Source organism: Hemitrygon akajei, chromosome 15 (genome assembly GCF_048418815.1).
Source record: "Hemitrygon akajei chromosome 15, sHemAka1.3, whole genome shotgun sequence".
Taxonomy (NCBI): domain Eukaryota; kingdom Metazoa; phylum Chordata; class Chondrichthyes; order Myliobatiformes; family Dasyatidae; genus Hemitrygon; species Hemitrygon akajei.
The window spans coordinates 29104680-29132267 of NC_133138.1; the positions used below are offsets into that span (position 1 = coordinate 29104680).

The window sequence follows — 27588 nt, forward strand, 5'->3', positions numbered from 1 at the left end:
GAGTTGTGCTGAGCTGAGCCCGCATCAGAGAAAGCAGCCACACCGTCCGATGGAATCTGTCTATTCTTCTGACTGCCTCAGCAAACCAGCCACACCCAGACATTCTTTCCTCTCCATCCCTCCCCTTGGGCAGAAGATATAAAGCCTGAAAGAGGTGCCACCAGGCACAAGAACTGCTTCCACCCTGCTGTTACAAGACTGGTGAACAGTTGGACTCCTGACCTCACGATTTACCTCATTATGACCTTGCAGCTTATTGTCTCCCCGAACTGCGTTTTCTCTGTAGTGGGAACACTTTATTTTGCACTGTCACTGTTTTACCTTGTACTGCCTCAATGCACTGCTGTAATGAATTGATCGGCAGGAACAGGAAGCAAGACAAGTTTTTCACTGTACATGAGACAATAATAAACTAAGTTTACCAATTTATTTACCAACTGGCGAATTGAGCCACTATTCACACTGGTCCTCTGCGTTCTCAGACAAAACTGAAACTTTAATTTGGATGAGGGAATGAGTACAAGAGTAAAACTTTGATGATATTTAAATCACGGATAAAGATTAAAGATTAGCTTGATTTGTCATTTGTACATCATGACATGCGGAGAAATGAGTCCTTTGAAATCAACAAGGAAGCCCACAAGTGTCACTAGGCCTCCGGTGCCAGCAAAGCATGTCTACAACTCACTGACACTAACCATACACCTATAGACTCTGGTAGGAAGCCAGAGGACCCAGTGGAAACCTATGCGGCCACAGGAAGTACATACAAACTTCTTGTTTTTACAGTCCCTGTTCTTACAGCTGGTGCTGTAAAGCATTGTACTATAATCATGCTGTCCTTATTTTGTGATAAGTTCAAAGTTCAAGTTCAGAGTCAATTTACTATCAAAGTCATCATACCTCACCATATACAACCCTCAGATTCATTTTCTTGCAGGCATACACAGCAAGTCCAAAAAAACACAATAGAATCATTGAAAGATTGCACCTCAACAGGACGAACAACCAACGTGCAATAGGCAACAAACTGTGCAAATACAAAAGAAAAAAACATAATAATAATAATGATAATTATAAATATCAAGAACATGAGATGAAGAGTCATTGAAAATGAGCCCATAGGTAGTGAGAATATTTCAGTGATGGGGCAAGTGAAGTTATTCCCCCAGGTTCAGTAGCCTGATAGTTATAACTATAATAACTGTTCCTGAACCTGGTGATACGGGTCCTGAGGCCCCTGTACCTTCTTCCTGATGGCAGCAGTGAGAAGAGAGCATGACTGGGGTGGTGGGGGTTCTTGATGATGGATGCTGCTTTCCTGAGATAACGCTTCAAGTAGTTGTGCTCAATGGTGGGGAGGGGTTTACCCTTGACAGACTGTGCCATTTCCACTACTTTTTGTAAGCTTTTCCATACAAGAGTATTGGTGTTTCCATACAAGAATATTGGTCTTTCCATACCAGGATGTGATGCAGCCTATCAATATACTCTCCACCACACATCTACAGAAGTTTGTCAAACTTTTAGATGACATGCCGAATCTTGGCAAACTTCTAAGGGAGTAAAGGTGCTGCTGTGCTTTCTTTATAATGTCATTATGTGCTGGGCCCAGGACAAATAATTAAAATTGTAAAATATTTGTTTCCAATCCACTTCAAGAAACTCATCTAGAATGGTTCTACTAAATAGCACAAACATAGTTTTCTTCCGTTGCAGACAAACCTCTGATTGTAACAGCTATTTAACAGGTGTTGTGGGACAACTTTGCTGACTCTCATGTAGCCAATATCATTTATAAGTTACACAACCAGTATGACAGGGTTTACTGATTGTTTATTCATCCACCTCTGCTCTCAAAGTGATGACTTGGTGCAGAAATAACAGCACATTCCTCAACAAGAGGGAATTTAACCCTTGATCCACTCTGAACGGCAGCTGGTTTCCAACCTGAATTAGTCAGGAGATTTTCCTAGCAGAGGCAAAGTGTAAAACATTAAATCTAAGTCAAGCAATTTAAGTCAAGGAAATTAATTTAAATTGCACCTCCTCTGTGGACACTTCCATTAGGGTGGAATCCAGTAATTATTTTTCCAGACATATAAATTTTGCTTGGCTCCTCGTGCTTCATCTGCACACATGGAAATTTACTGATAAAATCATAACATCCAATTCAGACAAACTGTACTTGTTCACGAAAACAGCGGAAACATCAGCAAAGTACATACACAGAATCACAGAACCACAGTAATATATTAAAGTACCACAAGTAAGCAACATTAAATGGATTAACATGGATGACTTTCACCATATATTTCATTTTTAATGAGCATGTCAAGGAAACAGCCAGATCTATCCCACATACTAATTACTGCTTCTGAAGGCAAGTCTTTGGGATGAATTCTTAAGCCTTGTTCTTCCTCAAGTCTTTGACTTCTTTCACACCCGAACATGCTTTAGCTCTGTAGGAATGCATTTCAACAGCAACATGCACACAAAATGCTGGAGGAACTCAACAAGTCATCTATGATGGGAAATAAAGAGCTGACATTTCCGGCTGAAACTTTTCATCCGGGATGAATTTCATTTTGGACCTTGAGCACCAATGGAAATACTGGGGTCTGGTTACATTCACAATTGTACATACAGCTCCACTGAAGCCAATCACCAAACTTGCTCAAGCATTTTCTATCATCAGCCAATATTCCTGAGTGTACAAGAGAGAACATGTGAGACAGCAAGCTTTATCAGTGGCCTAAAGAGGCAAAGAGCCAGGCTAAAGACTCTCCTACTATCAAATTGGGGCTACAGACTAGAGACAGATTAGAGATACAACACTTTACATTCCATTAGTCTCCAAGCTACGCATCAACCTCAATTTCTATAAGATCTGGTAATCAACCCCCTCTGTCTCCCCCTCCACCCCCACCCCACCTTTTGTTTTCCATTATCCCTTTGGTCCCTCTACCTCCTACCTTTCCCCTCCCCACCCTCACAACCTTCATCACCCACATCTTTTTCCCTCTGTTACCCCACCTCCTTCCCTTTACTCCATGGTCTATCACATTCCATCTTGCTTAGCCCTTTGCCTCTTCCACCTATCACCTTCCAATTCTCACACTATTCCCACTCCCAGCTCCATCTACCTTACCTTCCTCCACCTTGTAACCTATCATCTGTCACCCACCAGCACATGTTCCTCCCCTTCCAATCCCCCTACTCTTTTATTCTGGCATCTGCCCTCTTTTTCTCCAGTCTTGGATCTCAGCCCAAAACGTTGACTGCTCATTTCCCATCCATAGATGCTGCCTGAGCTGCTGAGTTCCTCCAACATTTTGTGTGTATTGCTCCAGATTTTCAGCATCTGCAGTTTCTCCTGTGGCTCAATCTTCACAGTTTATTTGGGAGTCTGAGGTTTATGGCTGAAACACTTACTGACCGCACCAGTATGTTATTTTTTTTTTAAAAAAACATTTTGGGTTAAAGAAGTCCCAAAGAATTGGGACTGAGCAGCTTATGTGGATTGAGAGAGGTGATCAGTACACTATCCCTAAATTCGCCAAGGACACCACTAGTATTGATAGGATCTTAGACAGTGACAAGTGGTGCTATAACAACAACCTCATGCTCAACACCAGCAAACCCAAACATTGATTGAGTGGACTTCATGAAGGGAAAGTTTGGAGAACACACACCAGTCCTCATTGAGGGGTCAGTGGAGGAATGGGTGAGAAGGTTCAAGTTCCTGAGCATCACCATCTCAGAGGATCTACCCTGGACCCAACATATCGATACAATCACAAAGTTCGTTAGGGGATTGTGGAGATTTGCAATGCCAAAGACTCCTGAAAGTTTTGATAAATGTTTGGTGGAGGGCATCCTGATAGTTTGCAGTACAGCTTGGTAGGCAATCTCCAAGAAAGGGTACAGAAGAGATTTACGAGAATGTTCCCTGGACTCAAGGGCCTGAATTATAGAGAGATAAAATCCACGCTGGATCTCTATTCCCTGGAGATTACGAGAATAAGAGGTGACCTCATAGCGTAGGAGAATAATAAGACATATGGATAGGATAGATGGTCATAGTCTTATCCCCAGGGTTGGTATTCTAAAACAAGCTCACTTACAAGAAGGGAAAGACTTAAAAGAGACTTGAAAGATAACTTCTTTGCCCAGAGGATAATGAATACCAGTAACGGGCTGCCAGAGGAAGTGGTTGAGGAGGATACAATTGCAACATTTGGATAGGTACATGGAGGGTAAAGGCTTTGCAGGTTATGGACAATTGTGGCTAACAGGGAGAATGCTGTACTTGTCATAGGCCAGAAAGGACTGATTCCATACTGTCTTTCTCTATGACTGTGATACCAATGCACAGGATTGCAAAAGGCTACACAACCCTCCTCACCATCAGGACATCTTCAAGAGGCAGTGCCTGTAGCAGGTGGTTTCCATCACACAGGAGCCTCAGCATCCGGAACATGCCCTCTTCTCCTTCTCGTTACAACCATCAGGTAGGAGGTACAGGAGCCTGTAAGACTACACTAAAAAAATCTGAAACAGCATCTTTCCCTCCACCATCAAATCTCTGAACAGTCCATGAATACCTAGTTTGTTCTTTTCTTACACTGTTTATTTTTTAATTTATAGTAACTTTGTGTCTCTGTACTGTACTGTACTGCTGCTGCAAAACAACAAATTTTGTATAATCTGAGTCAGGGATCACGATTCCAATTCTGCCCAGACAAGAACCACCAGGCACTGAGTACTGATTAAACTGAAGTTAAGACTCCAGTACTGTCACCAGCTCCCACCCGAGCCCGAGGTTGGAGATGATCCTCATGTTCTGACCAGGGCAGCTGACTTGCTTCTATCCACTTAGTAAAGTCACAAGCAACAGGAGTGCTACAAAAACCCTTAAACTGGATTCATTCCCTCCTCTCCAGGCATCAATGATCTGCTTAATGCCTTTCTTCTGATTCATGTCTGTCTTTGGAAAACACAGATCAGATCCAAATTTAAACCAACAGGGTTAGTTACAGATAAATATGGCTGTTATTGAACTCCCTCTGAATAGATCGGGGTCCCCAACCTTTTATATGCCACAGATCCAACCTGGGGTCCACAGACCATTAACTGAGGGGTCTGTGGACCCCAGGTTGGAAACCCCTGCCATAGATGACATAGTAGCGTAGTGGTTAGCACAACACTTTATAGAACCAGTGACACAAATTTAATCCCTGGTGCCATTCTGTAAGGTGTTTGTACATTCTCCCCGTGACTGCGTTGGTTTCCTCTGGGTGCTCCAATTTCCTCACACAGTCCAAAGACGTACCAGTTGGTAGGTTAATTGGTTACTGTAAATTCTACCATAATTAGGCTATGGTTAAGTTGGGGGCTGCTGGGCGGCATAGCTCAAACAGCCAGAGGGGCCTATGCCATGCTGTATCTCAATAATTTTTTAAAAAATGATCCCCAAATGGAATCCAAGATAATGGAAAGTGACCTGAGAAATTCCCAATGGAGTCACTACTAATAGTTCACTCTGCAGCCTCTGACACACTCTCCAATCATTCCCCAAGTACCCAGCATATTCGGATTGATCACTCAAACACATTTGGCCAATCCTCCATGACCGAAATATACAGGCTATCCCCATACCAACCCTCCCATTGCTCCCACCCCAACCCCCGCAACCTATAATCCCACTAAAGCAAGCATTTTCACCAGAAAGGTTGTTAAAATCATAAATCACGTCTGTAAGCAATGATTACACCCTGTAAGTGGCCATGTGCTGACTGTTTCAAACCTATTGTACAATGAGCCATAAATATGTCAGTTACTAATGAATTCAATAAGAAGAAAAGCCTAGAGTGGGAAAGTGCTCAGAATGTGCAATTTGTTATTACATGTCCACAGAGGAACAAGGCTTATTACAGAACTGCTGTAGCAAATAGCACAAAAGCATTAAAGGGAGAGCTTGAGATTAAGGTGGGAGAAATAGGCTAGGCTATCTGAAGTAGGCTAGGAGAAAACCATTACAGACAACTATCATTGACTGAGGGGTTGAACAATCTGTCTCAATGCTGGTAAAAACATAAGGCAATATGTTTATGAAGCATTCTGCAATTTGATGTAGCTGTTTGAGTGGAACAAAGCTTATTCTTTGTCAGCTAGTGAAGTACCTTTAGAAATAAAAGCCAAATCTTTTAATTGTGATATTGTAAGGGATTATTTGAAAAATTGAATAATTCTTACGGCACAATAGTGTCGCAGTTAGCGCACTGCTTTACAGTGCCAGCGATCGGAAGATCAGGATTCAATTACTGCTGCTGCCTGGAAGGAGTTTGTACGTTCTCCCTGTGACCACGTGGATTTCCTCTCAAATCCCAAAAAGACATTCAGGTTAGGCTAAGTTGAAGGTATGTGATGCCGTCAATGGAAATACAATGGCACTTGCAAGCTGCCCCCAGCGCACTGCAAACAATGATACAAACGACACATCTCACTGTATATTTCGATGTACGTGTCACAACTAAATCTTTAAAAATCTTTGAAGATTGGTGGTTTTAGCCAACCCACGTGCATACTTTGGGCCTTCTGCATTCTCTCTTGCACATGCACACACTCAAACTCAATAACATGAAGTCAAAAAAGTATAATCAGCTTTGGAAGATTCAAAGGAAAACAGCTCCAAAGCCGAACCAGGCAATTTCCATCTCCTTCTGTGTTGTTCATGATCTGACACATCCATCATGACACACTGCCTGTCCAGCTTGTTAAACAGAGCTGAAGCATTAGTCATCAAGCTAATGGAAAATGGGCCCAACAACCCACAATGTCCACCTCCTACTACTCAGGACAACCAAAAGTACAGTCATACTTTGTCTTCTTTGTTCCAGTGGAAACTCCTCCTTCTACTGAGCAATGCTGGGGTCTAATTATACAATGTAGGGAAGAAGGGGCAGAGGGCACTGATAGGTGGGAAAAGAAGAAAGCAGAATTAACAGGTTGAACACATATATATTTAGAGGCAAAAGCCCCCACACCTACATGGGGGGGGGGGTGGGGAGAGTTGGGTGGAGAGGAAGAATTCCCAGAAAATTGTGCTTAACTTGATTTTCTATAACTTCAAGTGCATGCACAAAGAAATGCAAGTTGAGAAAAGCATGTATAAAGTTACTTTCTTATCCCCCATTTTTGTATGGATTTTTATTCCTTATCTCAGATTCTTTGCTATCGATCTGTGAATACAGTAAAGATGAATTTCCACTACCCAAACTGCCATAATACAGAGGTCACCTGTATTTTCTATAGTAAGTTGTTGAGTAAAGGACACCCAAAACCTACAGATTTTCTCAACTTCTACTTGGTTTGAAACTTCTCTTACTAATTCATTTCATAGCCAGTTTGTTACATTGCTACCAAGCCACATTTAAGCTTATACCTTACCCTAGCTTGTACTGTCCACAACATTACCATGTTGTGTGGAATCCAGAGCATGTCTTATGAGGATAGGTGGAGCTGGGGATCTTCTCATTGGAGCGAAGGAGAATGAGAGGCAATTTGATGGAGGTGCACAAGATGAGAAGAGGCACAGATCAAGTGACTAGCAAGAGACTTTTCTTGAGGCAGAAATGGCTAATACGAGAGGGCATAATTCTAATAATGTTGGAGAGAAGTACGGGGGGAAATGCCAGAGGTAAGTCTTTTTACTCAGAGGGTGGTGGCCGTGTGGATCGTCCTGCCAGGGGTGGTGGCGGAGACAGACGCATTAGGGACATTTAAGAAACTCTTAGGTAGACACATGGATGTAAGAAAAATGGAGGGCTATGTTGGAAGAAAGACTCTAGAGTAGGTTAAAAGATTAGCACAACGTTGTGGGCCAAAGGGCCTGTACTGTGCTGTAGTGTTCTATATTTTATGTCCTATGTTCAAAGTTTAAAGTCAATTTCTTATCAAAGTCCATAGAAGTTACCATTTTCTACCCTGAGATTCCTTTTCTTGTGGGCATTTACAGTGATTATTCTATCAATCCAAACCAATTAATTCCATCTAATACATGTGACAATGCATAATGCCCTGATCTAAACTGTCAGTAAACAATGATTATCATCCATTTTGGAGTAATTATAATCCAACCAAACCAGTGGGAAGCCAATAGGCTTCTATTTACCTCCACAATACATCTGGCTCTGGACTGTTTCTTTCTGCACACTTGACCTCTGCGTTTGTGATCAATTTATAAACTATCTGTAAAATAAATGCGTAATTCAGCGATGCATTGTGGAGTCAGGTCTTCCAGCTCTTTGAGCCACACCGTCCCATCAGCCCCCAACAAACCTGATTAACCCCAACCTAATGACGGGACAATTTACAGTGACCACCTAGCCTACCCAGTACATCCTTGGATTGTGGGAAGAAACTGGAGCGCCCGGAGAAAACCCACGTATTCCACGGGGAGGAATTGCAGGGACTTACTCTAGAACGGCAGCGGAATTGAACTCCGAACTCCCAAACGCCCCGAACTGTAACAGCGCTGTGCTGATCTCTATGCTAGCAAGGCGCATCCAACATTCCTCGAATTGCTGTCAGAGCCCCATAACCAGTGAGCAGGTTAAAACAAAATAAGCTACGAGATCCACCCACTCGCACTGCTGGCACCGAATTGTGTGCAAGCACTGAGCTGATTGAGCCGCAAATTCCTGTTGACAGTAATGTCACCAGCAAGTTCACTCAGGTCCATCTCAGAACAACATAGGCTATTACACTAAACAGAGTTGAGGGAGATTAGTAGTTTTTCAGATGAAGAGTTAAAGGAATCTGGCAGCTGCTGCCTATCCATGCAAATATTTTTACAAGATTCCTTTAAATATCCTGTTCCAATTTTGCTTCTCGACCACCAGCACCAAAACAACCAAACTGAAAAAAAAGTTGGACTCAAGATGCTGGAAATCTAGAGCCTTACACACAAAGTGCTGGAGGAGCTCAACAGGTCAGGCAGCAACTATGGACGGGAATAAACAGTCGAAGTTACAGGCTGAGGCAGTTCATTGGGAGGAAGAAGGCAGAATAAGAAGGTGGGGAGGGAGGGGAGGAAGAAGCACAAGGTGGCAGGTGAAAGGTGAAACTGGGAGAGGGGGAGGGGATGAAGTAAAGAGCTGGAAAGTTGATTGGTGGAAGAGATAAAAGACAGGAGGAGGGAGAATCTGAGAGGAGAAGACAGAAGACCATGGAAGAAAAGGGAGGGGGAGGAGGACCAGAGAGAAGTGACAGACTGAAAAAAAGTCCTGAAGAAGGTTCCTGAACCAAAGTGTCGACTGTTTATTCATTTCTATAAATGTCTGGCCTGCTGAGCTCCTCCAGGATTTTGTGTTTGTTGCACTGAATTTCCAGCATCTGCAGATTGTCATAAACATGAGAAAGTCTGCAGAAGCTGAAAAATCCAAATCAACACCAACAAAATGCAGGAGGAAATCGGCAGGTCAGGCAGCATCCATGGAAACATAGAAACATAGAAAATAGGTGCAGGAGTAGGCCATTCGGCCCCTCAAGCCTGCACCGCCATTCAGTATGATCATAGCTGATCATCCAACTCAGAACCCTGTACCTGCTTTCTCTCCATACCCCCGATCCCTTTAGCCACAAGGGCCATATCTAACTTCCTCTTAAATATAGCCAATGAACCGGCCTCAACTGTTTCCTGTGGCAGAGAATTCCACAGATTTACTACTCACTGTGTGAAGAAGTTTTTCCTCATCTCCATCCTAAAAGACTTCCCCTTTATCCTTAAACTGTGACCCCTCGTTCTGGACTTCCCCAACATCGGAAACAATCTTCCTGCATCTAGCCTGTCCAATCCCTTTAGAATTTTATACGTTTCAATAAGATCCCCCCTCAATCTTCTAAGTTCCAGTGAGTATAAGCCTAGTCGATCCAGTCTCTCTTCATATGAAAGTCCTTTCATCCCAGGAATCAATCTGGTGAACCTTCTCTGTACTCCCTCTATGGCAAGAATGTCTTTCCTCAGATTAGGGGACCAAAATATTGCACACAATATTCTAGGTGCGGTCTCACCAAAGCCTTGTACAACTGCGGTAGAACCTCCCTGCTCCTGTACTCAAATCATTTTGCTATGAATGCCAACATACCATTTGCCTTTTTCATCGCCTGCTGTACCTGCATGCCCACCTTCAATGACTGGTGTACAATGACACCCAGGTCTAGTTGCATCTCCCCTTTTCCTAATCGGCCACCATTCAGATAATAATCTGTTTTCCTGTTCTTGCAACCAAAGTGGATAACCTCACATTTATCCACATTAAATTGCATCTGCCATGAATTTGCCCACTCACCTAACCTATCCAAGTCACCCTGCATCCTCTTAGCATCCTCCTCACAGCTAACACCGCCACCCAGCTTCATGTCATCCGCAAACTTGGAGATGCTGCATTTAATTCCCTCATCTAAATCATTAATATGTATTGTAAACAACTGGGGTCCCAGCACTGAGCCTTGCAGTACCCCACTAGTCACTGCCTGCCATTCTGAAAAGGTCCCGTTTACTCCCACTCTTTGCACACTATTCTCCTGTGTGGGACCTTGTCAAAAGCCTTTGAAAATCTAAATATACCATATCCACTGGCTCTCCCCTATCCACTCTATTAGTTACATCTTCAAAAAATTCTGTAAGATTCGTCAGACATGATTTTCCTTTCACAAATCCATGCTGACTTTGTCCGATGATTTCACCTCTTTCCAAAAGTGCTGTTATCACATCTTTGATAACCGACTCTAGCATTTTCCCCATCACCAATGTCAGACTAACCAGTCTATAATTCCCCGGTTTCTCTCTCCCTCCTTTTTTAAAAAGTAGGGTTACATTATCCACCCTCCAATCCTCAGGAACTAATCCAGAATCTAAGGAGTTTTGAAAAATTATCACTAATGCATCCACTATTTCTTGGGCTACATCCTTAAGCACTCTGGGATGCAGACCATCTGGCCCTGGGGATTTATCTGCCTTTGATCCCTTCAATTTGCCTAACACCACTTCCCTACTAACATGTATTTCCCTCAGTTACTCCATCTCACTAGACCCTTGGTCCCGTACTATTTCCGGAAGATTACTTATGTCCTTCTTAGTGAAGATAGAACCAAAGTAGTTATTCAATTGGTCTGCCATGTCTTTGTTCCCTATGATCAATTCACCTGTTTCTGACTGTAAGGGACCCACATTTGTCTTGACCAATCTTTTTCTTTTCACATATCTATAAAAGCTTTTACAGTCAGTTTTTATGTTCCCTGCTAGCTTTCTCTCATAATCTTTTTTCCCTTTCCTAATTAAGCCCTTTGTCCTCCTCTGCTGGTCTCTGAATTTCTCCCAGTCCTCAGGTGTGCCGAAATTAATGTACAGTCAACATTTCGGTCTGAGACCTTTCTTCAGGACTGGAAAGGAAAGGGGAAGACTCTAGAATAAAAAAAATGGAGGAAGGGGAAGGAGGATAGCCGGAAAATGATAGATGAAGTGGGAAGGTAGAGGGCTGGAGAGGAAGGAATCTGATAAGAGAGGAGAGTGGACCACTGAAGAAAGGGAAGGAGGATGGGACCCATGAGGAAGTGATTGGCAGGTGAGAAGAGGTAAAAAGCCAAAACAGACAGACATACTTTATTGATCCTGAGGGAAATTGGGTTTCGTTACAGCCGCACCAACAAAGAATAGTGAAGAAATATAGCAATATAAAACCATAAATAATTAAATAATAATAAGTCAATCATGCCAAGTGGAAATGAGTCCAGGACCAGCCTATTGGCACAGGGTGTCTGACACTCCGAGGAAGGAGTTGTAAAGTTTAATGGCCACAGGTAGGAATGACTTCCTATGATGCTCAGTGTTACATCTTGGTGGAATGAGTCTCTGGCTGAATGTACTCCTGTGCCTAACCAGTACATTATGGAGTGGATGGGAGTCATTGTCCAAGATGGCATGCAAGTTGGACAGCATTCTCTTTTCAGACACCACCGTCAGAGAGTCCAGTTCCACCCCCACAACATCACTGGCCTTACGAATAAGTTTGTTGATTCTGTTGGTGTCTACTACCCTCAGCCTGCTGCCCCAGCACACAACAGCAAACATGATAGCACTGGCCACCATAGCCTCGTAGAACCTCCTCAGCATCGTCCGGCAGATGTTAAAATACCTTCTGTTTCTGACCTGGCGCACATCTTGTTGCTCCTTGAGGAAATTTAATATGCAAATTTTGGCTACCGGACTTTCCAATTCATTACATTTCAAATTGGCCTTCATTGGCTGCAAACACCTTGGAATGCCGCATGTTTTTGAAAGGCACTGTGCAACTATGAATCTTTCCCTTAGTTGACAAGGCGATTTCAAAGCAGAAAAATAAACTGAGAGAAGGTATTTGCACATAAGACCATAAAACATCGGAGCAGAATTAGGCCTTTTGGCCTGTTGAGTCTGTTCTGCCATTACATCATGGCTGATTTATTATCCCCCTAAAACCCCATTCTCCTGCCTTCTTCCTGTAGCCTTTAATGCCCATACTAATCAAGAACGTATCAACCTCTGCTTTAAATATACCCAATGCCGGCCTCCACACCTACCTGTTTCAATAAATTCCACAGATTCACCACTCTCTGGTTAAAGAAATTCTTCCTCATCATTGTTCTAAATGGATGTCCGTCTCATCTGAGGCTGTGCCCTCCGGTCCTAGCTCCCCCACCTAAGGAAACATCCTCTCCACACCCACTCTACCTAGACTTTCAATATTCAATAGGTTTCAATGAGATCCCCCCTCATTCTTCTGAACTTCAGCAAGTAGAGGCCCAGAGTCATCCAACCCAACAATAGTCTCAGAATTCCGCCAAGCAGTGTGAACTATGTATGTAACTGAAACATACTGTAACCCCCACCTCTCCAACAAGGTTGTGCCAAAACATTACATCAATTCTCAAAAACGTTTTACAGTAATTATTTAAAAAAAGGACCCAACTGCTGATCACTGGAGTTTTTGCCTTGTTTGCTCAGCAGCTGCACCTAATCTGTCGAGTCTTGCCTTGTTTCCAGATTGTTCTTCGGATGCCACATCTCTCCAGCTCTTGGCAGAGTTATCAGCGCTCTGCTACAATCAGTTCCAGGCTGCACTGAGCAGCAGTTTCTTTTCAAATGCCTCATAACATTAGCTCATTTGGTTGTGACAGCCAGTTTCACTGCAGAGTCTACTCATAGTACATGACTTTCGATTTAACTGTCCTAGGAACTGGTTTCAGATTGAGATGTACATCAAGATATACGGTGAAAAGTGTCGTCTGTATTAACAACCAACACAGCTTAACGATATGCTGGGGCCAGCCCACAAGTATAACCATACAGCTATATTTTGCCAAACACGCAGCCTTACAACTCTGTTCTCAGTGTTTTTTTTGTATTTGCACACTTTGTCTTCAGCGTATTAGTTGTTTGTCAGTCTTTAAGTGTGGTTTTTCATTGATTCTATTGTATTTACCTGTTCTGCTATGAATACCTGCAAGAAAATGAATCTCAGGGTAGTATATGGTGACACATACTGTACATACTCCAATAATAAATTCACATTGAATTTTGATAGGGGCTTCTTCAAACTACATGGTTAGATTAATCTATACTCCAGGCTTACCTCTACTTTGTAACACTGTGGAAATATGCAGTTCTTCATGCTATGGACACCAAATGGTCACTTTGGTCACATGCCAGGCACAAGACCATAAGGCAAAGCTCAAAATGTCAAAATCCCCTTTGCAGTTTGGCAAGTGACGGAGATGGGCCAAGGGCCTTGAAGCATGGGAAGAAAATGTGAAAGACCACAGCCTGACTGATGACAACTGCAATGTAGGAAATCTCTTTCTGATCTGACTGTGGGTAATCCGCTCCCTATCTCTCCCCTCTCAAGGTCTGGGAGTTTGGGGCAGAGACTGGAGGTTGTAAGCATGATGTCTGCTAGCTTGAGGGTACAGAACCAAGGACTAGAGTCCCCGATGCAGCCTGTCCTGGGAATGGAGGTCTGTGTGTTTGATGGGGTAGGAGGATGGGAAGGGGGCTTGTTTTGCTGTTATTGTCGTTGCTGGTTGTGCCATTTTGTATTGTATCTCGTGCTGCTATTTTGAACATTGTGGGCGTACTATGTGAACACAAGTGATTCTGTAGATACTGGGAATTCAGAGTAACACACACAAAATGCAGGAGGAGCTCAGCAGATCTATGAAAAGGAATGAACAGCTGACGTTTCGGGCAGAGACCCTTCATCAGGACTGGAAAAGAAGAGAGAAGAAGCCAGGATAAGAAGGGGGAGGGGGAGAGGGAAGGACTACAAGCTGGCATGTGATAGGTGAACACAAGAGAATTTCCAGATGATGAAAGTCCGAGTAGCATACACAAAATGCTGGAGGAACTCAGCAGGTCAGGCAGTATCTATGGAAAGGACTAAACAATCAATGTTACTGGCTGAGACTGTGTTGGTGCCAGATTGTGTGACGACACTTGCAGGCTGCAAATGAAACATTTCACTGCACATTTCCATGTGCAAGCAAATCTCAGTCTGATTAGGTAACACTTTTCCCTTTCAGAGGCCCATATAGTCAACACTCTCCCCAGGAAACAATATAACTTGATACTCCCAACATTGGAGAAATGATTGTGCAACTAAGAGATGTATATTTTGTAGAAGATGTTCAAAATAAATACCCTCCAAAGCGGGCATAAGTGATCCCATGACACCCTGTCAATCTTTAAACCTATGAAGAAGATTTGTTAGTGATTGTGATGTGTGAATTGGCTGCTATTTATCACTAGAATGATTGCACTTCCAAGATAACTAACTGAAGCATCCTCAGCAGTTAATACCTCATGATTCACCAATAACAGGATCAATTTGTATGAAAGAGACAAAGTCCCTTCATCATTTTAAGAAAGCTAGTTCTATGTCTGAAAGATAACTGTTGTGTTCCAGAATAGGTAAAAATTCCAGCATTCCCATTCTGCCCAATGGAAACAAAGAGTTCTTCCATGAAGTAATGGCTCTGTCACCATAGCTATGTCTCAACACTGGCTTCCGTGAAATGGGAAGGAATCTGACTGAGCAAAGTTAAATCCAGAATGGCATTTAACAAACTGACACCGTCACATTCACATGCATGAATGGGAGAACATCACTGTTCAGGATGAATGGTACAACAACAAGAACGTCTAACTCAACATCAGCAAAACCAAAGAGTTGATTATTGACTATAGGAGGAGGAAACCAGTCCTCATCTGGGGATCAGAGGTAGAGAGGGGTATTAACTTTAAATTCCTCAGCATTATCATTTCAGGGGATCTGTCCTGGATCCAGCACATACTTGTCATTACAAAGAAGGCAAGGCAGCACCTCTATTTTCTTAGAGCTTTGCAAAGAATCAGCATGCCATCTCAACCTTTGATAAACTTCTATAGATGCGCAATGGAGAGTATATTGACTGGTTGCATCACCGGTATGGGAAACACCAATGCTCTTGAGCAGAAAAGCCTGAAGAAAGTAGTGGACACAGTCCAGTCCATCACAGGTAAAGCCTTACCTGCACCATCGAGCACATCTACATGAAGTGCTGTCGCAGGAAAGTAGCATCCATCATCAAGCCCCCTCCCCACTACCCAGGCCATGCTTTCTTCTTGGTTCTGCCATCAGCCTTTGTTCCCACACCACCAGGTTCAGGAAATATTAGTAGCCCTTAACCATCAAGCTCGTGAACTACATGGATAACTCACCCCAACACTGAACTAACTTTATGAGCTATGGACTCACTTTCAGGGATTCTATAACAATGTTATGATGTTGATTTTCTTTTTGTACTTGCACAATTTGTTGTCTTTTGCCCACTGGCTGGTGGGCAAAATCTCCAAATGTCAAGAGCTTTGAATATTGTACATTCAAAGGTTAGTTTTTTCCAATTGATTTGCAGACATAAATTTTCAGGTGAAGTTATTTTTTATTTTATTTTGTATGTATTTTATTGTCCTGCACTGCTGCCACAAAGTAACAAATTTTACAGCATATGTCGGTGATAATAAACCTGATTCTGATTTTCTGTAACACCAAGTGGAGTTGCCACCAGTAAATGCATTAAGAAATACAAGTGGAAAAAACTTGTATATAGTAACTTTTTCTCCCCCGTTTCTGAATGAGCTTTTTATTCTTTATTTATTTTATTTTGGAGGTAAGCACACTGCCCAGTAACCCATCTATTTAACCCTAGCCTAATCACAGGACAATTTACAAAGAACAATTAACCTATAACTGGTTTGTCCTTGGGTTGTCGGGAGGAAACCAGAGCACCCAGAGGAAACCTGCGCGGTTCATGAGGAGAACGTACAAACTCCTTACAGTCAGCGCCAGAACTGAACTCCAAACTTCAGAACACCCTGAGCTGTAACAGCACCACACTAATCGCTATACTACAGTAACACCGTAGTCTCAGATTTCTTTTTTAATACTGTAAGGGTGAATTTTCGCTATCAGAACTGGCATAACACAGAGATCACCTATATTTTCTACAATGAGCATTTGCAAAGGAGACATACAATTCTGCAGATTCTCTCAACTTCGACTTGGTTTGAAACTTTTGTTATGTATTCATTTCTTAGCTACTCTGTTACATTGCTACCATTTAAGTCTGATTCTGAAGCACCATACAACCCCTGGCTTATTACTGGAATAGGCACTTAGCGCAATACACTATACACCCTGGACTCTCTTGATTTAAGTCACCTATAACTCGTGGGCCCTACCTAGCATTTGACTGGGTTTTCGATCCTGACCTTTACTCCCCTGTTTAATGTCACATACCTCCACAACCCAGCTCCTCATTCCCCGACTCCAAACGTCATCCTCCTCTGTTCCAAATGTTTATTTATCTCTTTAGAAATGCAGCATGGTAACAGGCTCTTCCAGCCCAATGAACCCGTGCCGGTGAATGACGACACTGTGTCCAATTAATCCACTAACCTGTACATCTTTGGAATGTGGGAGAAAACCAGAGCACCTGGGGAAAACTTCACAGTCATGGGCAGAACATTCAAACTCCTCACAGACAGAAGTGGGAATTGAACCCAGGTCACTGGCACTGTAATAGTATTACACTAACTCACAGGCTATTGTGCCATCCTACCTGTGGACATATAACCATTTCCAAAACTGGTTTATTTTGGCCTTGTTTTAATCACTGAGTTTACAACATGTGGAATGCTTTGAATAAAGAAAGCTTTAAATGCTACAGAATTTACACTATGAGGACATATCTAACCCTCCTGATAAATGCTAATGCTATTCTCCATGTAACTCTTTCTGGCCTACTTCACTTGTACTGCCTTGTTCGGCAATCCATGCCATTGATATCAAACAACTAGTCAAAGCACAGCACAGGACTATTCTCTTAAGAATTACATGCAAAGCCTTGTATCATCTGGGGCCAGAGGCAAAATGTACTTACACTTCAAAGAAGGCAGGTTCCCCCAAAATTCTCTAACAAATCAGTGCAGAGTCTACTTCAGCTAAAATGTTCTCATTTCAGAAGACTGTAACATCCTGACACTGATGGAACGATCAGGAACTGCCTTCAGTCATCAGGCTCCTGAGCTAATGTGGATAACTTCACTCAACTCAATACTGAACTGATTCCACAACCAATGGGCTCACTTTCAAGGACTCCACAACTTTTGTTCTCAATCTTGTTTTTTTTTAAATCTTATTTATTTATTTGTTGTATTTGCACAGTTTGATTTTTTTTTTGCAGATTTGCTATTTGTTGTTACTTGTGTGTAGTTTTCTCATGGATTTTATTGTATTTAGTGTCATAGAAGAGTACAGCTCAGAAACAGGCCCTTCAGCCCATCTAGTCCATGCTAAACATTTAAACTAGCTACTCCCATCAACCTGCACTGGGACCATAGCCCTCCATATCCCTACTATCCATGTGCCTATCCAAACTTAGAAACATAGAAACATAGAAAATAGGTGCAGGAGTAGGCCATTCGGCCCTTTGAGCCTGCACCGCCATTCAGTATGATCATGGCTGATCATCCAACTCAGAACCCTGTACGTGCTTTCTCTCCATATCCCCTGATCCCTTTAGCCACAAGGGCCATATCTAACTTCCTCTTAAATATAGCCAATGATCCGGCCTCAACTGTTTCCTGTGGCAGAGAATTCCACAGATTCACCACTCTCTGTGTGAAGAAGTTTTTCCTCATCTCCGTCCTAAAAGGCTTCCCCTTTATCCTTAAACTGTGACCCCTCGTTCTGGACTTCCCCAACATCGGAAACAATCTTCCTGCATTTAGCCTGTCCAATCCCTTTAGAATTTTATATGTTTCAATAAGATCCCCCCTCAATCTTCTAAATTCCAGTGAGTATAACGTCTGTTCAACGTGGAAATTGAACCTGCGTGCACCACTTCCGCTGGCAGTTTGTTCCACACGTCCACCACCTTGAGTGAAGAAGGTTCCACTCCTATTCCCTTAAACATTTCACCTTAACCCCAGACCTCTAGTTGTAGTCGCACCCAATCTCGAGTGGAGGTTTCTCTGTTTTACTGTGAAGGTCTTTGAGAAAATTATTCTCCGGGTAGGATATGATGCAATATAAATACTTCGATTAAAAAAAACTTGCTTTGAGCTGTTCACAACTTGGAGAATAACCAAGGTACTTCCAAGTATGCAAATGCTCTTGTGTACGTGTCTGTCCAAGTTGCTTACCCTCAACAGGAGAAAAATATTCAAGATTCAAGATTGCTTGTCATTCTTCAGTACCCAAGTGTAAAGGAGAATAAAATGACTGTTATGCAAGGGTTTCTGGAATTTCTGGAAGAATACAGCAAAGATTTTGGACAGAATTGTTCAGAACAGGGCTACGGTGGAATGCAATGACTCCCTATTAGTTTACTATGCTCTCTCTTTTGACAACACTCAGGACAGGTTCACAAACCTTTTGTATGCCATGGGCCCCTACCATTAACCGAGGGGTCCATGGACCCCAGGTTGGGGGCCCCTGACTTAAAGAGGCAACCTTAACAGTCCAAACAAACCAACCTCTACAAGTTAGTAAGCACCCTGATCAAAGGAAACCTGACTCCACCCCTCACCTCCAACCCCACCCAGATAAAAAGACCTAAAATCACTGTTGATGCCAAATTGGTTTAGTCGTCACCTCTGTGTTGTGTAACTTTTGCTAGTCTTAACTTTAACAACGTATGCAGGAATGGGCGAGAGGGAATGGAGTGATGGATGAAACTCGTTGGGAGATGAGAACTCTCCGGGAATGCAGACAATCTGGGTTACTCGAAGAAGTTACTGGCACAGTGTCAATGGGGCAAAGGGCTTGCCCGAGCCTGTCAGAGCGCAGCGCAAGGGGAACTCTGCCACCAGATTAATTAGTGTTTATTTGGCTTCGTCCATCCACACTTCAGAACAGATGGAAAACCACACCAGACTGCCGGGAGCTGACAGTTTCTGTCGCCTTGGGCTACAGTAACTCGCTATTAGAATATTAACAGCAGTCAACAAAGCATATCCCTCGGGCGGACATACAAACACACACATGAACAAACATTAAAATATTTGAGTGACTACGCCTTGCTAGCGGCGTTCGACTCCGCCTCAGACCATGTTATGCTGCGAGTATTTTTAAATGAATTAATTAAACAGTTCTTGGGCTCATAAAGACTTACACACTTCTCGTTTCCTAATTGAACACGAGGATGGAAAGGAAATCCCGAGAACATTCTGCTGGATGACACACAGACAAAAACAGCGGCTGATACGCTTGTCAGCAATCTCTGACAAAAACGGGAAGTTACGGATGTCCTGGAAACATGCTGCAGATAAGACAGGTCCAGCGGACGGGTGAGAGAAGGATCGGGCAAGGCTATAGAACCAGATCCATTCACCGCGATCGGACTCCCTCCCTGATTTCTGACTACCAGGAAGCCCTGCCTGAGATTGATTCTCCATCTATAGCTCTCCAGTAACAAGGCGTCCCGCTCAGACCCTCTCAGTCCACCGCTCTTCCTCACCTTCAGCCGGAATACTCCGCAGCTCTCGCCGCTCTCTAACACTGTCAGGTTCCTCTCGCGCTCTGTTCGTGATTCTAAAATCTCCAGAAACCTCACTCAGCTGCCACGTGGTGATCCGCCTTCCAAGTGCCACATTTCTCCTAATACACCCTTCCTCCCAATACAACTGGAAGCAGGCGCGCTTCGTAGGCGTCCGCTACAGGGTGCTGGGCAACTCGGCCCGTCGGACAGCATCTGTGGAGGGAAATGGAGAGCCGTATTTCGGGTCGGGACCCTTCATATGGGCATCCAAAGTAAATTTATTACCTAAGTACGCGCAGTATATATCACTACAGGCTACCATGAAATTCATTTTCTTTCAGGCATTCACAATAGAACAAAGAAATACAACCTAATCGGTGAAAAACTACCCACAAACCAAGACTAATAATCGATAAGCAAAAGAAGATAAACTACAAATAAGTGAATAAATAATACTGAGAACATGAGTTGTAGAGATCCTGAAAGTGATTCCATGGGTTGTGGAATCTGCTTAGTGATGTTATCTACACTGGTTCATGAGCCTGGTGGTTGAAGGGCAATTGGTCCTGAACCTGGTGGTGTGGAACCTAACGCTCCTGTATCTTCTCCCCGATAGCAACGGTGAGAAGAGAGCATGGCCTGGATGGTGGGGTTCCTTGATGACGGATGCCGCTTTCTTTTGGCAATGCTTCTTGGAGATCCCCTGACCCTTTCCCACCATAGGTGCTGCCCGACCCACTGAGTTCCTCCAGCATTTTGCTCGCTGCTCCGGATGCCAGCATCGGGAGTTTCTTGTATCTTGCCCCTGCTGAAGGAACTCAGTGGGTCAGGGACAAGAGATTCTGCAAATGCCGTAAATTCAGAATAACAAACACAAAATACTGGAGGAGCTCAGCAGGTTAGGCAACATCAATGGTGGTAAATAAACAGCCGACATTTTGGGCCGAGTCCTGATGAAGGGTCTCCACCTAAAACACTGACTGTTTATTTCCTTCCACAGAAGCTGCGTGACCTTCTGCTTTACTCCAACAGTTTATGTCAGTGGGTATGGAATGAAGTGTGCAGAGTACTCCAGGTGAATGGTCTCAATCCAAAAGGTGAACTGTCCACTTCCATTTACAGATACTCCTTGACCTACTGAGTTCCTAAACTTTCATGTATGAATCCAGATTCCAGCATCTGCGGTCTTAATGTGCCCCCCAGGAAGCATCCACAATTGTGATGGTGGAATATATTCTGTAAAGCAATATATGCCGATTTAACCCATTGTGTTGGTGCGTGGCCAAGTGGTTAAGGCATTGGTCTAGTGATCTGAAGGTCGCTAGTTCGAGCCTCAGCTAAGGCAGTGTGTTGTGTCCTTGAGCAAGGCACTTAACCACACATTGCTCTACGACGACACTGGTACCAAGCTGAATCGGCCCTTCCCTTGGACAACATCAGTGGCATGGAGAGGGGAGACTTGCAGCATGGGCAACTGTGGTCTCCCATACAACCCTGCCCAGGCGCAAATTTTCCAAGGCGCAAATCCATGGTCTTTGAAGACTAATAGACGCCTATTTAACCCATTGCTAAACTTGTATCTGGTTGTCTGTGTTATACTTTCAACATATTAACTATAAGTAATATCCAACTTCATAGAGGCTTCCAGCAAGAAGGCCCTGTAGCCCACTGAGTCTATGCTGACACATTTACACTATACTAATGGGGGTCATTATCTCTATACCAACACACTATGGATAATTTACAACAACAACTAATTCAGCAGCGTACCTGTCTTTGGGATAGGAGAGGAAGCCCACATGGCGAACTTGCAAACTCCACACAGACAGGACCTGGGATTCGGGCACTGTGAGGCAGTAGTTCTACTAACTATGTCACCATGTTACTGATTTCCAGATCTAGAAAGCCCCTATGCTGCCAATGTTGCTCTGGGAATGGCCACTGATGTTGGTTTGCCAATCCTGCCAATGGAACGTCAGTATTTTGCAGAGACAGATACGGTCATACTTCTCCTGTGTATGAACAAGCCAAATGTATGTCCAGTGTCTCTTATGCAAAAGATTGATGAACTTTATTTACCACAAGTACATAGCTTTGTAGAAAAGTACAACACAGAAACAGGCCTTTCAGCCCATCTAGTCCATGCTGAGGCATGTACATGGAAACATATAAACATATAGTGAAATGTGTCATCTGTATCAATGACTGATACTGTCTGATGATGTGCCAGGGGCAGCTCAAAGGTGATGCCATTCTTCTGGTGCCAACATAGCATGCTCACAGCTTATTAGCCCTTTCTAACCCGTACATCATTGGGAGAAAACTGGAGCACCTGGAGAAAACACATGCAATCATGGGAAGAACATGCAAGCACCTGGTAACACAGCAGTGAAAAATAGACCACAATCAGGATTGCTGACACCGTAAAGCGTTACACTAAACACTATGCTACCCGCTGCATTGCTGCACAGTAAGACACAGGCTTGATGCCTTGATGTTCAGATGCTGGAAAGTTGCTCTGGTAGATGACAGGCAGTGATGCAGTTAGTTGTTGATGTATGTTCTTACTCGGAGGTGACTCCCGAGGTTTGAGATGTAGCAGATTATTGGGACATCATTGTTGTAATAGTTCAAAGTTAAAAGGAAATTAATTATCAAAGCACATACACTTATGTTAATATATACTAACTTGTGATTCATTTTCTTGCAGGTATTTACAGCAGAAAAGAAATACAATAAAATTATATGCAAAAATCTATACATAAACAAAGACTGACAAACAATCAATGGAATCAAAGGAAGACAAATTGCACTTATAAAAATAATAGTAAGAACATGAGATGTAAAGAGTCCTTAAAAATGAGCCTGTAGGTTGTAGAATCAGTTCAGTGTTGAGGTGAGTGAAGTTATCCATGCTGGTTCAGGAGCCTGATGGCTGCAGGACAATAGTTGTTCATGAACCTGATGCTGTGGGACTTCAGGCTTTTTTTACTACTTCCTGCCTGATAGTAGTAGTGGGAAGGGGGCATGGCCTGGATGGTGGGGGGGGGGAGGGTTGTGTGGTCTTTGATGACAGGTGCTGCTATCTTGTGGCAGTTTTCAATGTAACTATGCAATGGTGGGGAAGGTTTTGCCTGTGATGGCACTGTATTGACCACTTTCCACATCCACGAAGCCTAGACTGACACCTTGCCCTATTGTCCTGTTTATTATTTATTGTAAATGCCTGCACTGTTTTTGTGCACTTTATGCAGTCCTGCGTAGGTCTGTAGTCTAGTATAGCTTTCTCTGTGTTGGTTTATTTAAAAATGTATTTCAGTCTAGTTTTTGTACTGTGTCATGTAACACCATGGTCCTGAAAAACATTGTCTCATTTCTACTATGTACTGTACCAGTAGTTATGGTCGAAATGACAATAAAAGTGACTTGACTTGACTTGACTTTCTTAACCCAAGAAATTCAGCAGAAGCTGGAAATCCTGAACAACATACGTGCACAAAATTATGGAGGAACTCTGCAAGTCAGACTATATCCATGGAGGGGTATAAATAGCTTCAGCCCAAAATGTTGACTCTTCATTCCCTTCCATTGAACCTGCTGTATTTGCTGAGTTCCTTCAGCATTTTATGTGTTGACCCACCAGCTTCTGTAGCCTTTGCCTTCCCATTTGAAGCTGCGATGCTACCAGTTAGGATGCTCTCACCTGACCGTAAGGAGTTTGTACGTTCTGTCATTGACCGCGTGGGTTTCCTCTGGGTGCTCCAGTTTCCACCCAGGTTCCAAAGACATACAGTTAGAGCTAGTGATATTGTGGGCATGCTATGTTGGCGCTGGAAGTGTGGCAACACTTGTGGGCTGCCCCAGCACAATACACAGACTGTGTTAGTTGTTAACACAAAGCAACAATGTTCATTACATTGTTCAATGTTTTAGTTTACATGTGACAAATATAGATAATCTTCTTTAAAGCTCTGGTAACATACTGTTGGCTGAATCCCACCTGCACTAGGACTGGAGTTGCCTTGTGGACTCCTCAAAGACGACCATGGCTTGCACAACACTGTAGAACAGGTTGAGAACGGGAACAGATTTTTCTAGACAGCAATATTTGAGAAGGATCTTCAATCATTACACTTTGCAGAAGAAAACAGAAAATTATACTCTCCTGCTTTCAATAAATCGAACGGAAATATTCTCTAATAACTTTGAAATAACGTTCTAACAAATACATAGGGTTGTATGTTTTATCAAACTTTTCAAACAGATATAAGATTAATTAAACACAGTTCTAATTTTAACATATCAATTGATATTGTAGAGAAGTATTCTATGAATTGCTGACATTGCCGCTCTTTATTTTAACTTTTTAAGTACATAGATGGAATCTGATTATTATGTTGTCGTTCGTTTTGATACATTACGGTAATAGAAAGCCGCTTCATTCATTCCCTTGACGTCAAATCGTGTATCACTGCACGCTCACACAAACAGGGGCTGCTGGCGCTGAGGGGTGTGAAGCCAATATATATTCAGGGTGCTTTTTAATCTTTATTGAAACACTACGTTGTATTAGTCTTAAAGGTAAATGTTTTCATCGCCGATTTATTGTATTTTATTAAACTGCAGTCCTTGTCCAATATTAAAACGTGCGCATGAAAAATACTGCAGATATGGGAAATCGGAACTTGGAAAAACAAATGGAAAATTCTGGAAATGCTCAGCACTTCGCGTAGCAGTGTTGGAAAGCGAAACGTTGCTGCTCTGTCATCTGTTTAGACCTTTAGTCTCTGCTATTCAGGACCGCGCTCTTATGTCGATATTTGTTTAGACTTCCAGCAGTTCAATCCGAGTTAGAAGTCTACTGCTGAGGCTTGGGTGAAAAAAAACACACTCGGCTGGCGTAACAGTGTGTACTGAAGAAGTTTTGCATTCCCACCAGGATCAGATATTATATTTCATGAAGTATGAATGTTAGCCGAAATGTAATAACTATCCTGCCCTTTGAAATGAGTAAGTACGGTGTATCATTTACGCTTACCTGAGAGAGCAAACAATATCGGTCTGGAGGAAAATACCTCAGGTAACTTGCACTCCCTCAGTCCTGCTCAATCCGGACCTCGTGCTCATTTGTTTTAGAATGACACTTGAACTTACAACCTTAGTTAGAATTGGGAAAGTTAATCAAAGATTAACTTAATTTGTCACATGTATATCAAAACATGGGGTGAAATGCTCCTTTGTGTCAACCACCAGCACAGCCGGAGGGTGTGCCGGGTGGGAGCAGATCGCAGGTGTTGCCGTGCTTCCATCGCCGACATAGAATGCCCACAACTCACTAACCCTTCCTTAGGATCCATCTTTGGAACGTGGGAGCACCCAGAGGAAATCCGCACGGTCGCGGGGAGAACGGGGATCGAGCCCCAATCAGTGATCGCTGGCGCTGAAAACCGATTGCTCCACCGTGCCTCCGGCATTTAGCCCTGATGAGAGGTCTCAGCCCAAAACGTCAACAATCCATTTCCTTCCATTGATGCTGCCCGACCTGCTGAGTTCCTCCAGCATTTGTGTGGGTTGCCCCAAATTTCCGGCATCTACAGAATCTCTTGTATCTAGCTGTAATCATTTATTTTACTTTATAACACATGTTCAGTATTATTTATGTATTTATTTATATATTATTATTGCATTTGCATCAATTGTCTTCCTTGCACATTCGTTGTTTGCCAGTTTCTGTTTGCCTATAGTTATTCATTGATTCTATTGTATTCATTTATTCCACTGTGAATGCCTAGAAGAAGATTGAATAGGTTCAGACTTTATTCCCTGGAACGTAGAAGAATGAGAGTTGATGTGATAGAGCTGTACAAAATCATGAGAGGTATACTGTTGATAGGGTGAATGCAAGCAGGCTTTTTCCACTGAGTTTGGCTGGGTCTACAAACAGAGGTCATGGCTTAAGGGTGAAAGGTGAAAAGTTCAAGGGAAACGTGAGGGGAAACTTCCTCCCTCAGAGGGTATTGAGAGTGTGGAATGAACTGCCAGCACAAGTGGTGCATGCAAGGTTAGTTTCAACGTTCAGGAGAAGTTTGGATAGATATATGGTTGGTTGGGGTATGGTGGACCATGGGCCCAGTGCGGGTCGATGGGAGTAGGCAGTTTAAATGGTTCAGCATGGACTAGTTGGACCAAAAGCCTGTTTCTATGCTGTACTTCTCTATGGGGTGTCTAGAGAGGGTAGTACCTCTGGTTGGGGGGGGGGAGCTATCGTGCCCTTTTATAGGACAGTTCATTCACCTTTGGTCCCCACCTGGTGCTCAGCTCTCACCTGTGGCTCCAAGTAGCTGTAGCACACGCAGCGGCCACACCCCGGTAAACCGTCTCGGCAGACGGGCCAAACCAGGTGAGGGTAGCCGACCCTTGGTGAGGTAGGGGATCTGCCTGTCCCAGGGTGTGAGGTCTGGCCCTGGCGGATTGAGCGGCGGAGACAGATTAACAGTCCAACGGTCAAGAAGGCAGGCCAGCAGGCGTTGGTGGAGCGCTAAGGGCACGGCAAGACACTTAGACATCCTGGTCATCCACTGCAGGAGGTGGTGATCTCTTTAAACTCACCCGGCAGAAGGCAAAAGCAAACCTCTGCTGTAACTAGCCACAAACATGATTTCCCAATATGACAGAACGGCGTGGAGGGAAATCATCCGCCAACTGGAAATTCCAGATGTGACCTACCTACCGACGACGACGACTTCTCTATGACTCTGAGATGAAACTCGGGATCATATATGGAACATACATACGAATACTTTGATAATAAAGTTACTTTGAATTTTGATTTTTTTTTGTTAATACCATTTTATTCTCCTCTCATTGGTGAGCTTTCATGACCTAGGTGTATCCTCAGTCACAGTGACTATTTCAGGTGAATAATAACAAGCTAAAAAATTGCAATAATTTTGCAAAATCTCTGAGTAATCCTGTGTTCCCTGAATTGTGAAAACATGATCTTGCATGTTGTTCCTCCATCTTTATCAAGATAAAGGCCAGGATTGAACCCACTACTCTTCGGCACTCTCTTAAGCATCCAAATCTTGAGTGTAAAGTTTAACATTTTGATATCACACAGTGCTCTGCTAAGGTGCCTTGGCATATCAGCTGGTATCTAATGGATCACTCCGGAAAATGCAAGATCATTTTGACTTCTCTCAGAGGTATGATTTCCTGTTTTCAGCGATGAATGAAGATGGAGCATCACGGTAGCGTAGTGGTTAACACGATTCTATTACCATTTGGATCATTCCGGAGTTTGTAGTTCAATTCCAGTGCCGTTCTGTAAGGAGTTTCTGTATGTCCTGCTTGTGGATTGCGTGAGTTTTCCCCGGTGCTCCAGTTTCCTCCCACAGTCTAGAGACATACCAGGTGGGTTAATTGTTCATTGTAAATTGTCCTGTGACTAGGTAAGGGTTGTAGGGT

At 43.1% G+C, this 27588-nt stretch overlaps 1 protein-coding gene across 10 annotated transcripts in view; it reads right to left on the minus strand.

Moving 5' to 3' along the window:
• The window catches only part of LOC140739238 (prolyl 4-hydroxylase subunit alpha-2-like), a 146976-nt gene extending 121770 nt beyond the window's left edge, over positions 1 to 25206 (minus strand). For 2 of the 10 annotated variants that reach the window (XM_073067339.1, XM_073067340.1), the window contains exon 1: positions 19760 to 19853. In XM_073067339.1, coding sequence (XP_072923440.1) covers positions 19760 to 19809 — 50 coding nt within the window. In that variant the 5' untranslated portion in view covers positions 19810 to 19853. Of the gene's footprint in view, positions 1 to 19755; positions 19893 to 20100; positions 20212 to 25159 lie in introns of those variants that run through there. The other 8 variants (XM_073067341.1, XM_073067342.1, XM_073067348.1 and 5 more) reach the window with 7 other exon arrangements.
• Positions 25207 to 27588: the final 2382 nt, after the last annotated feature.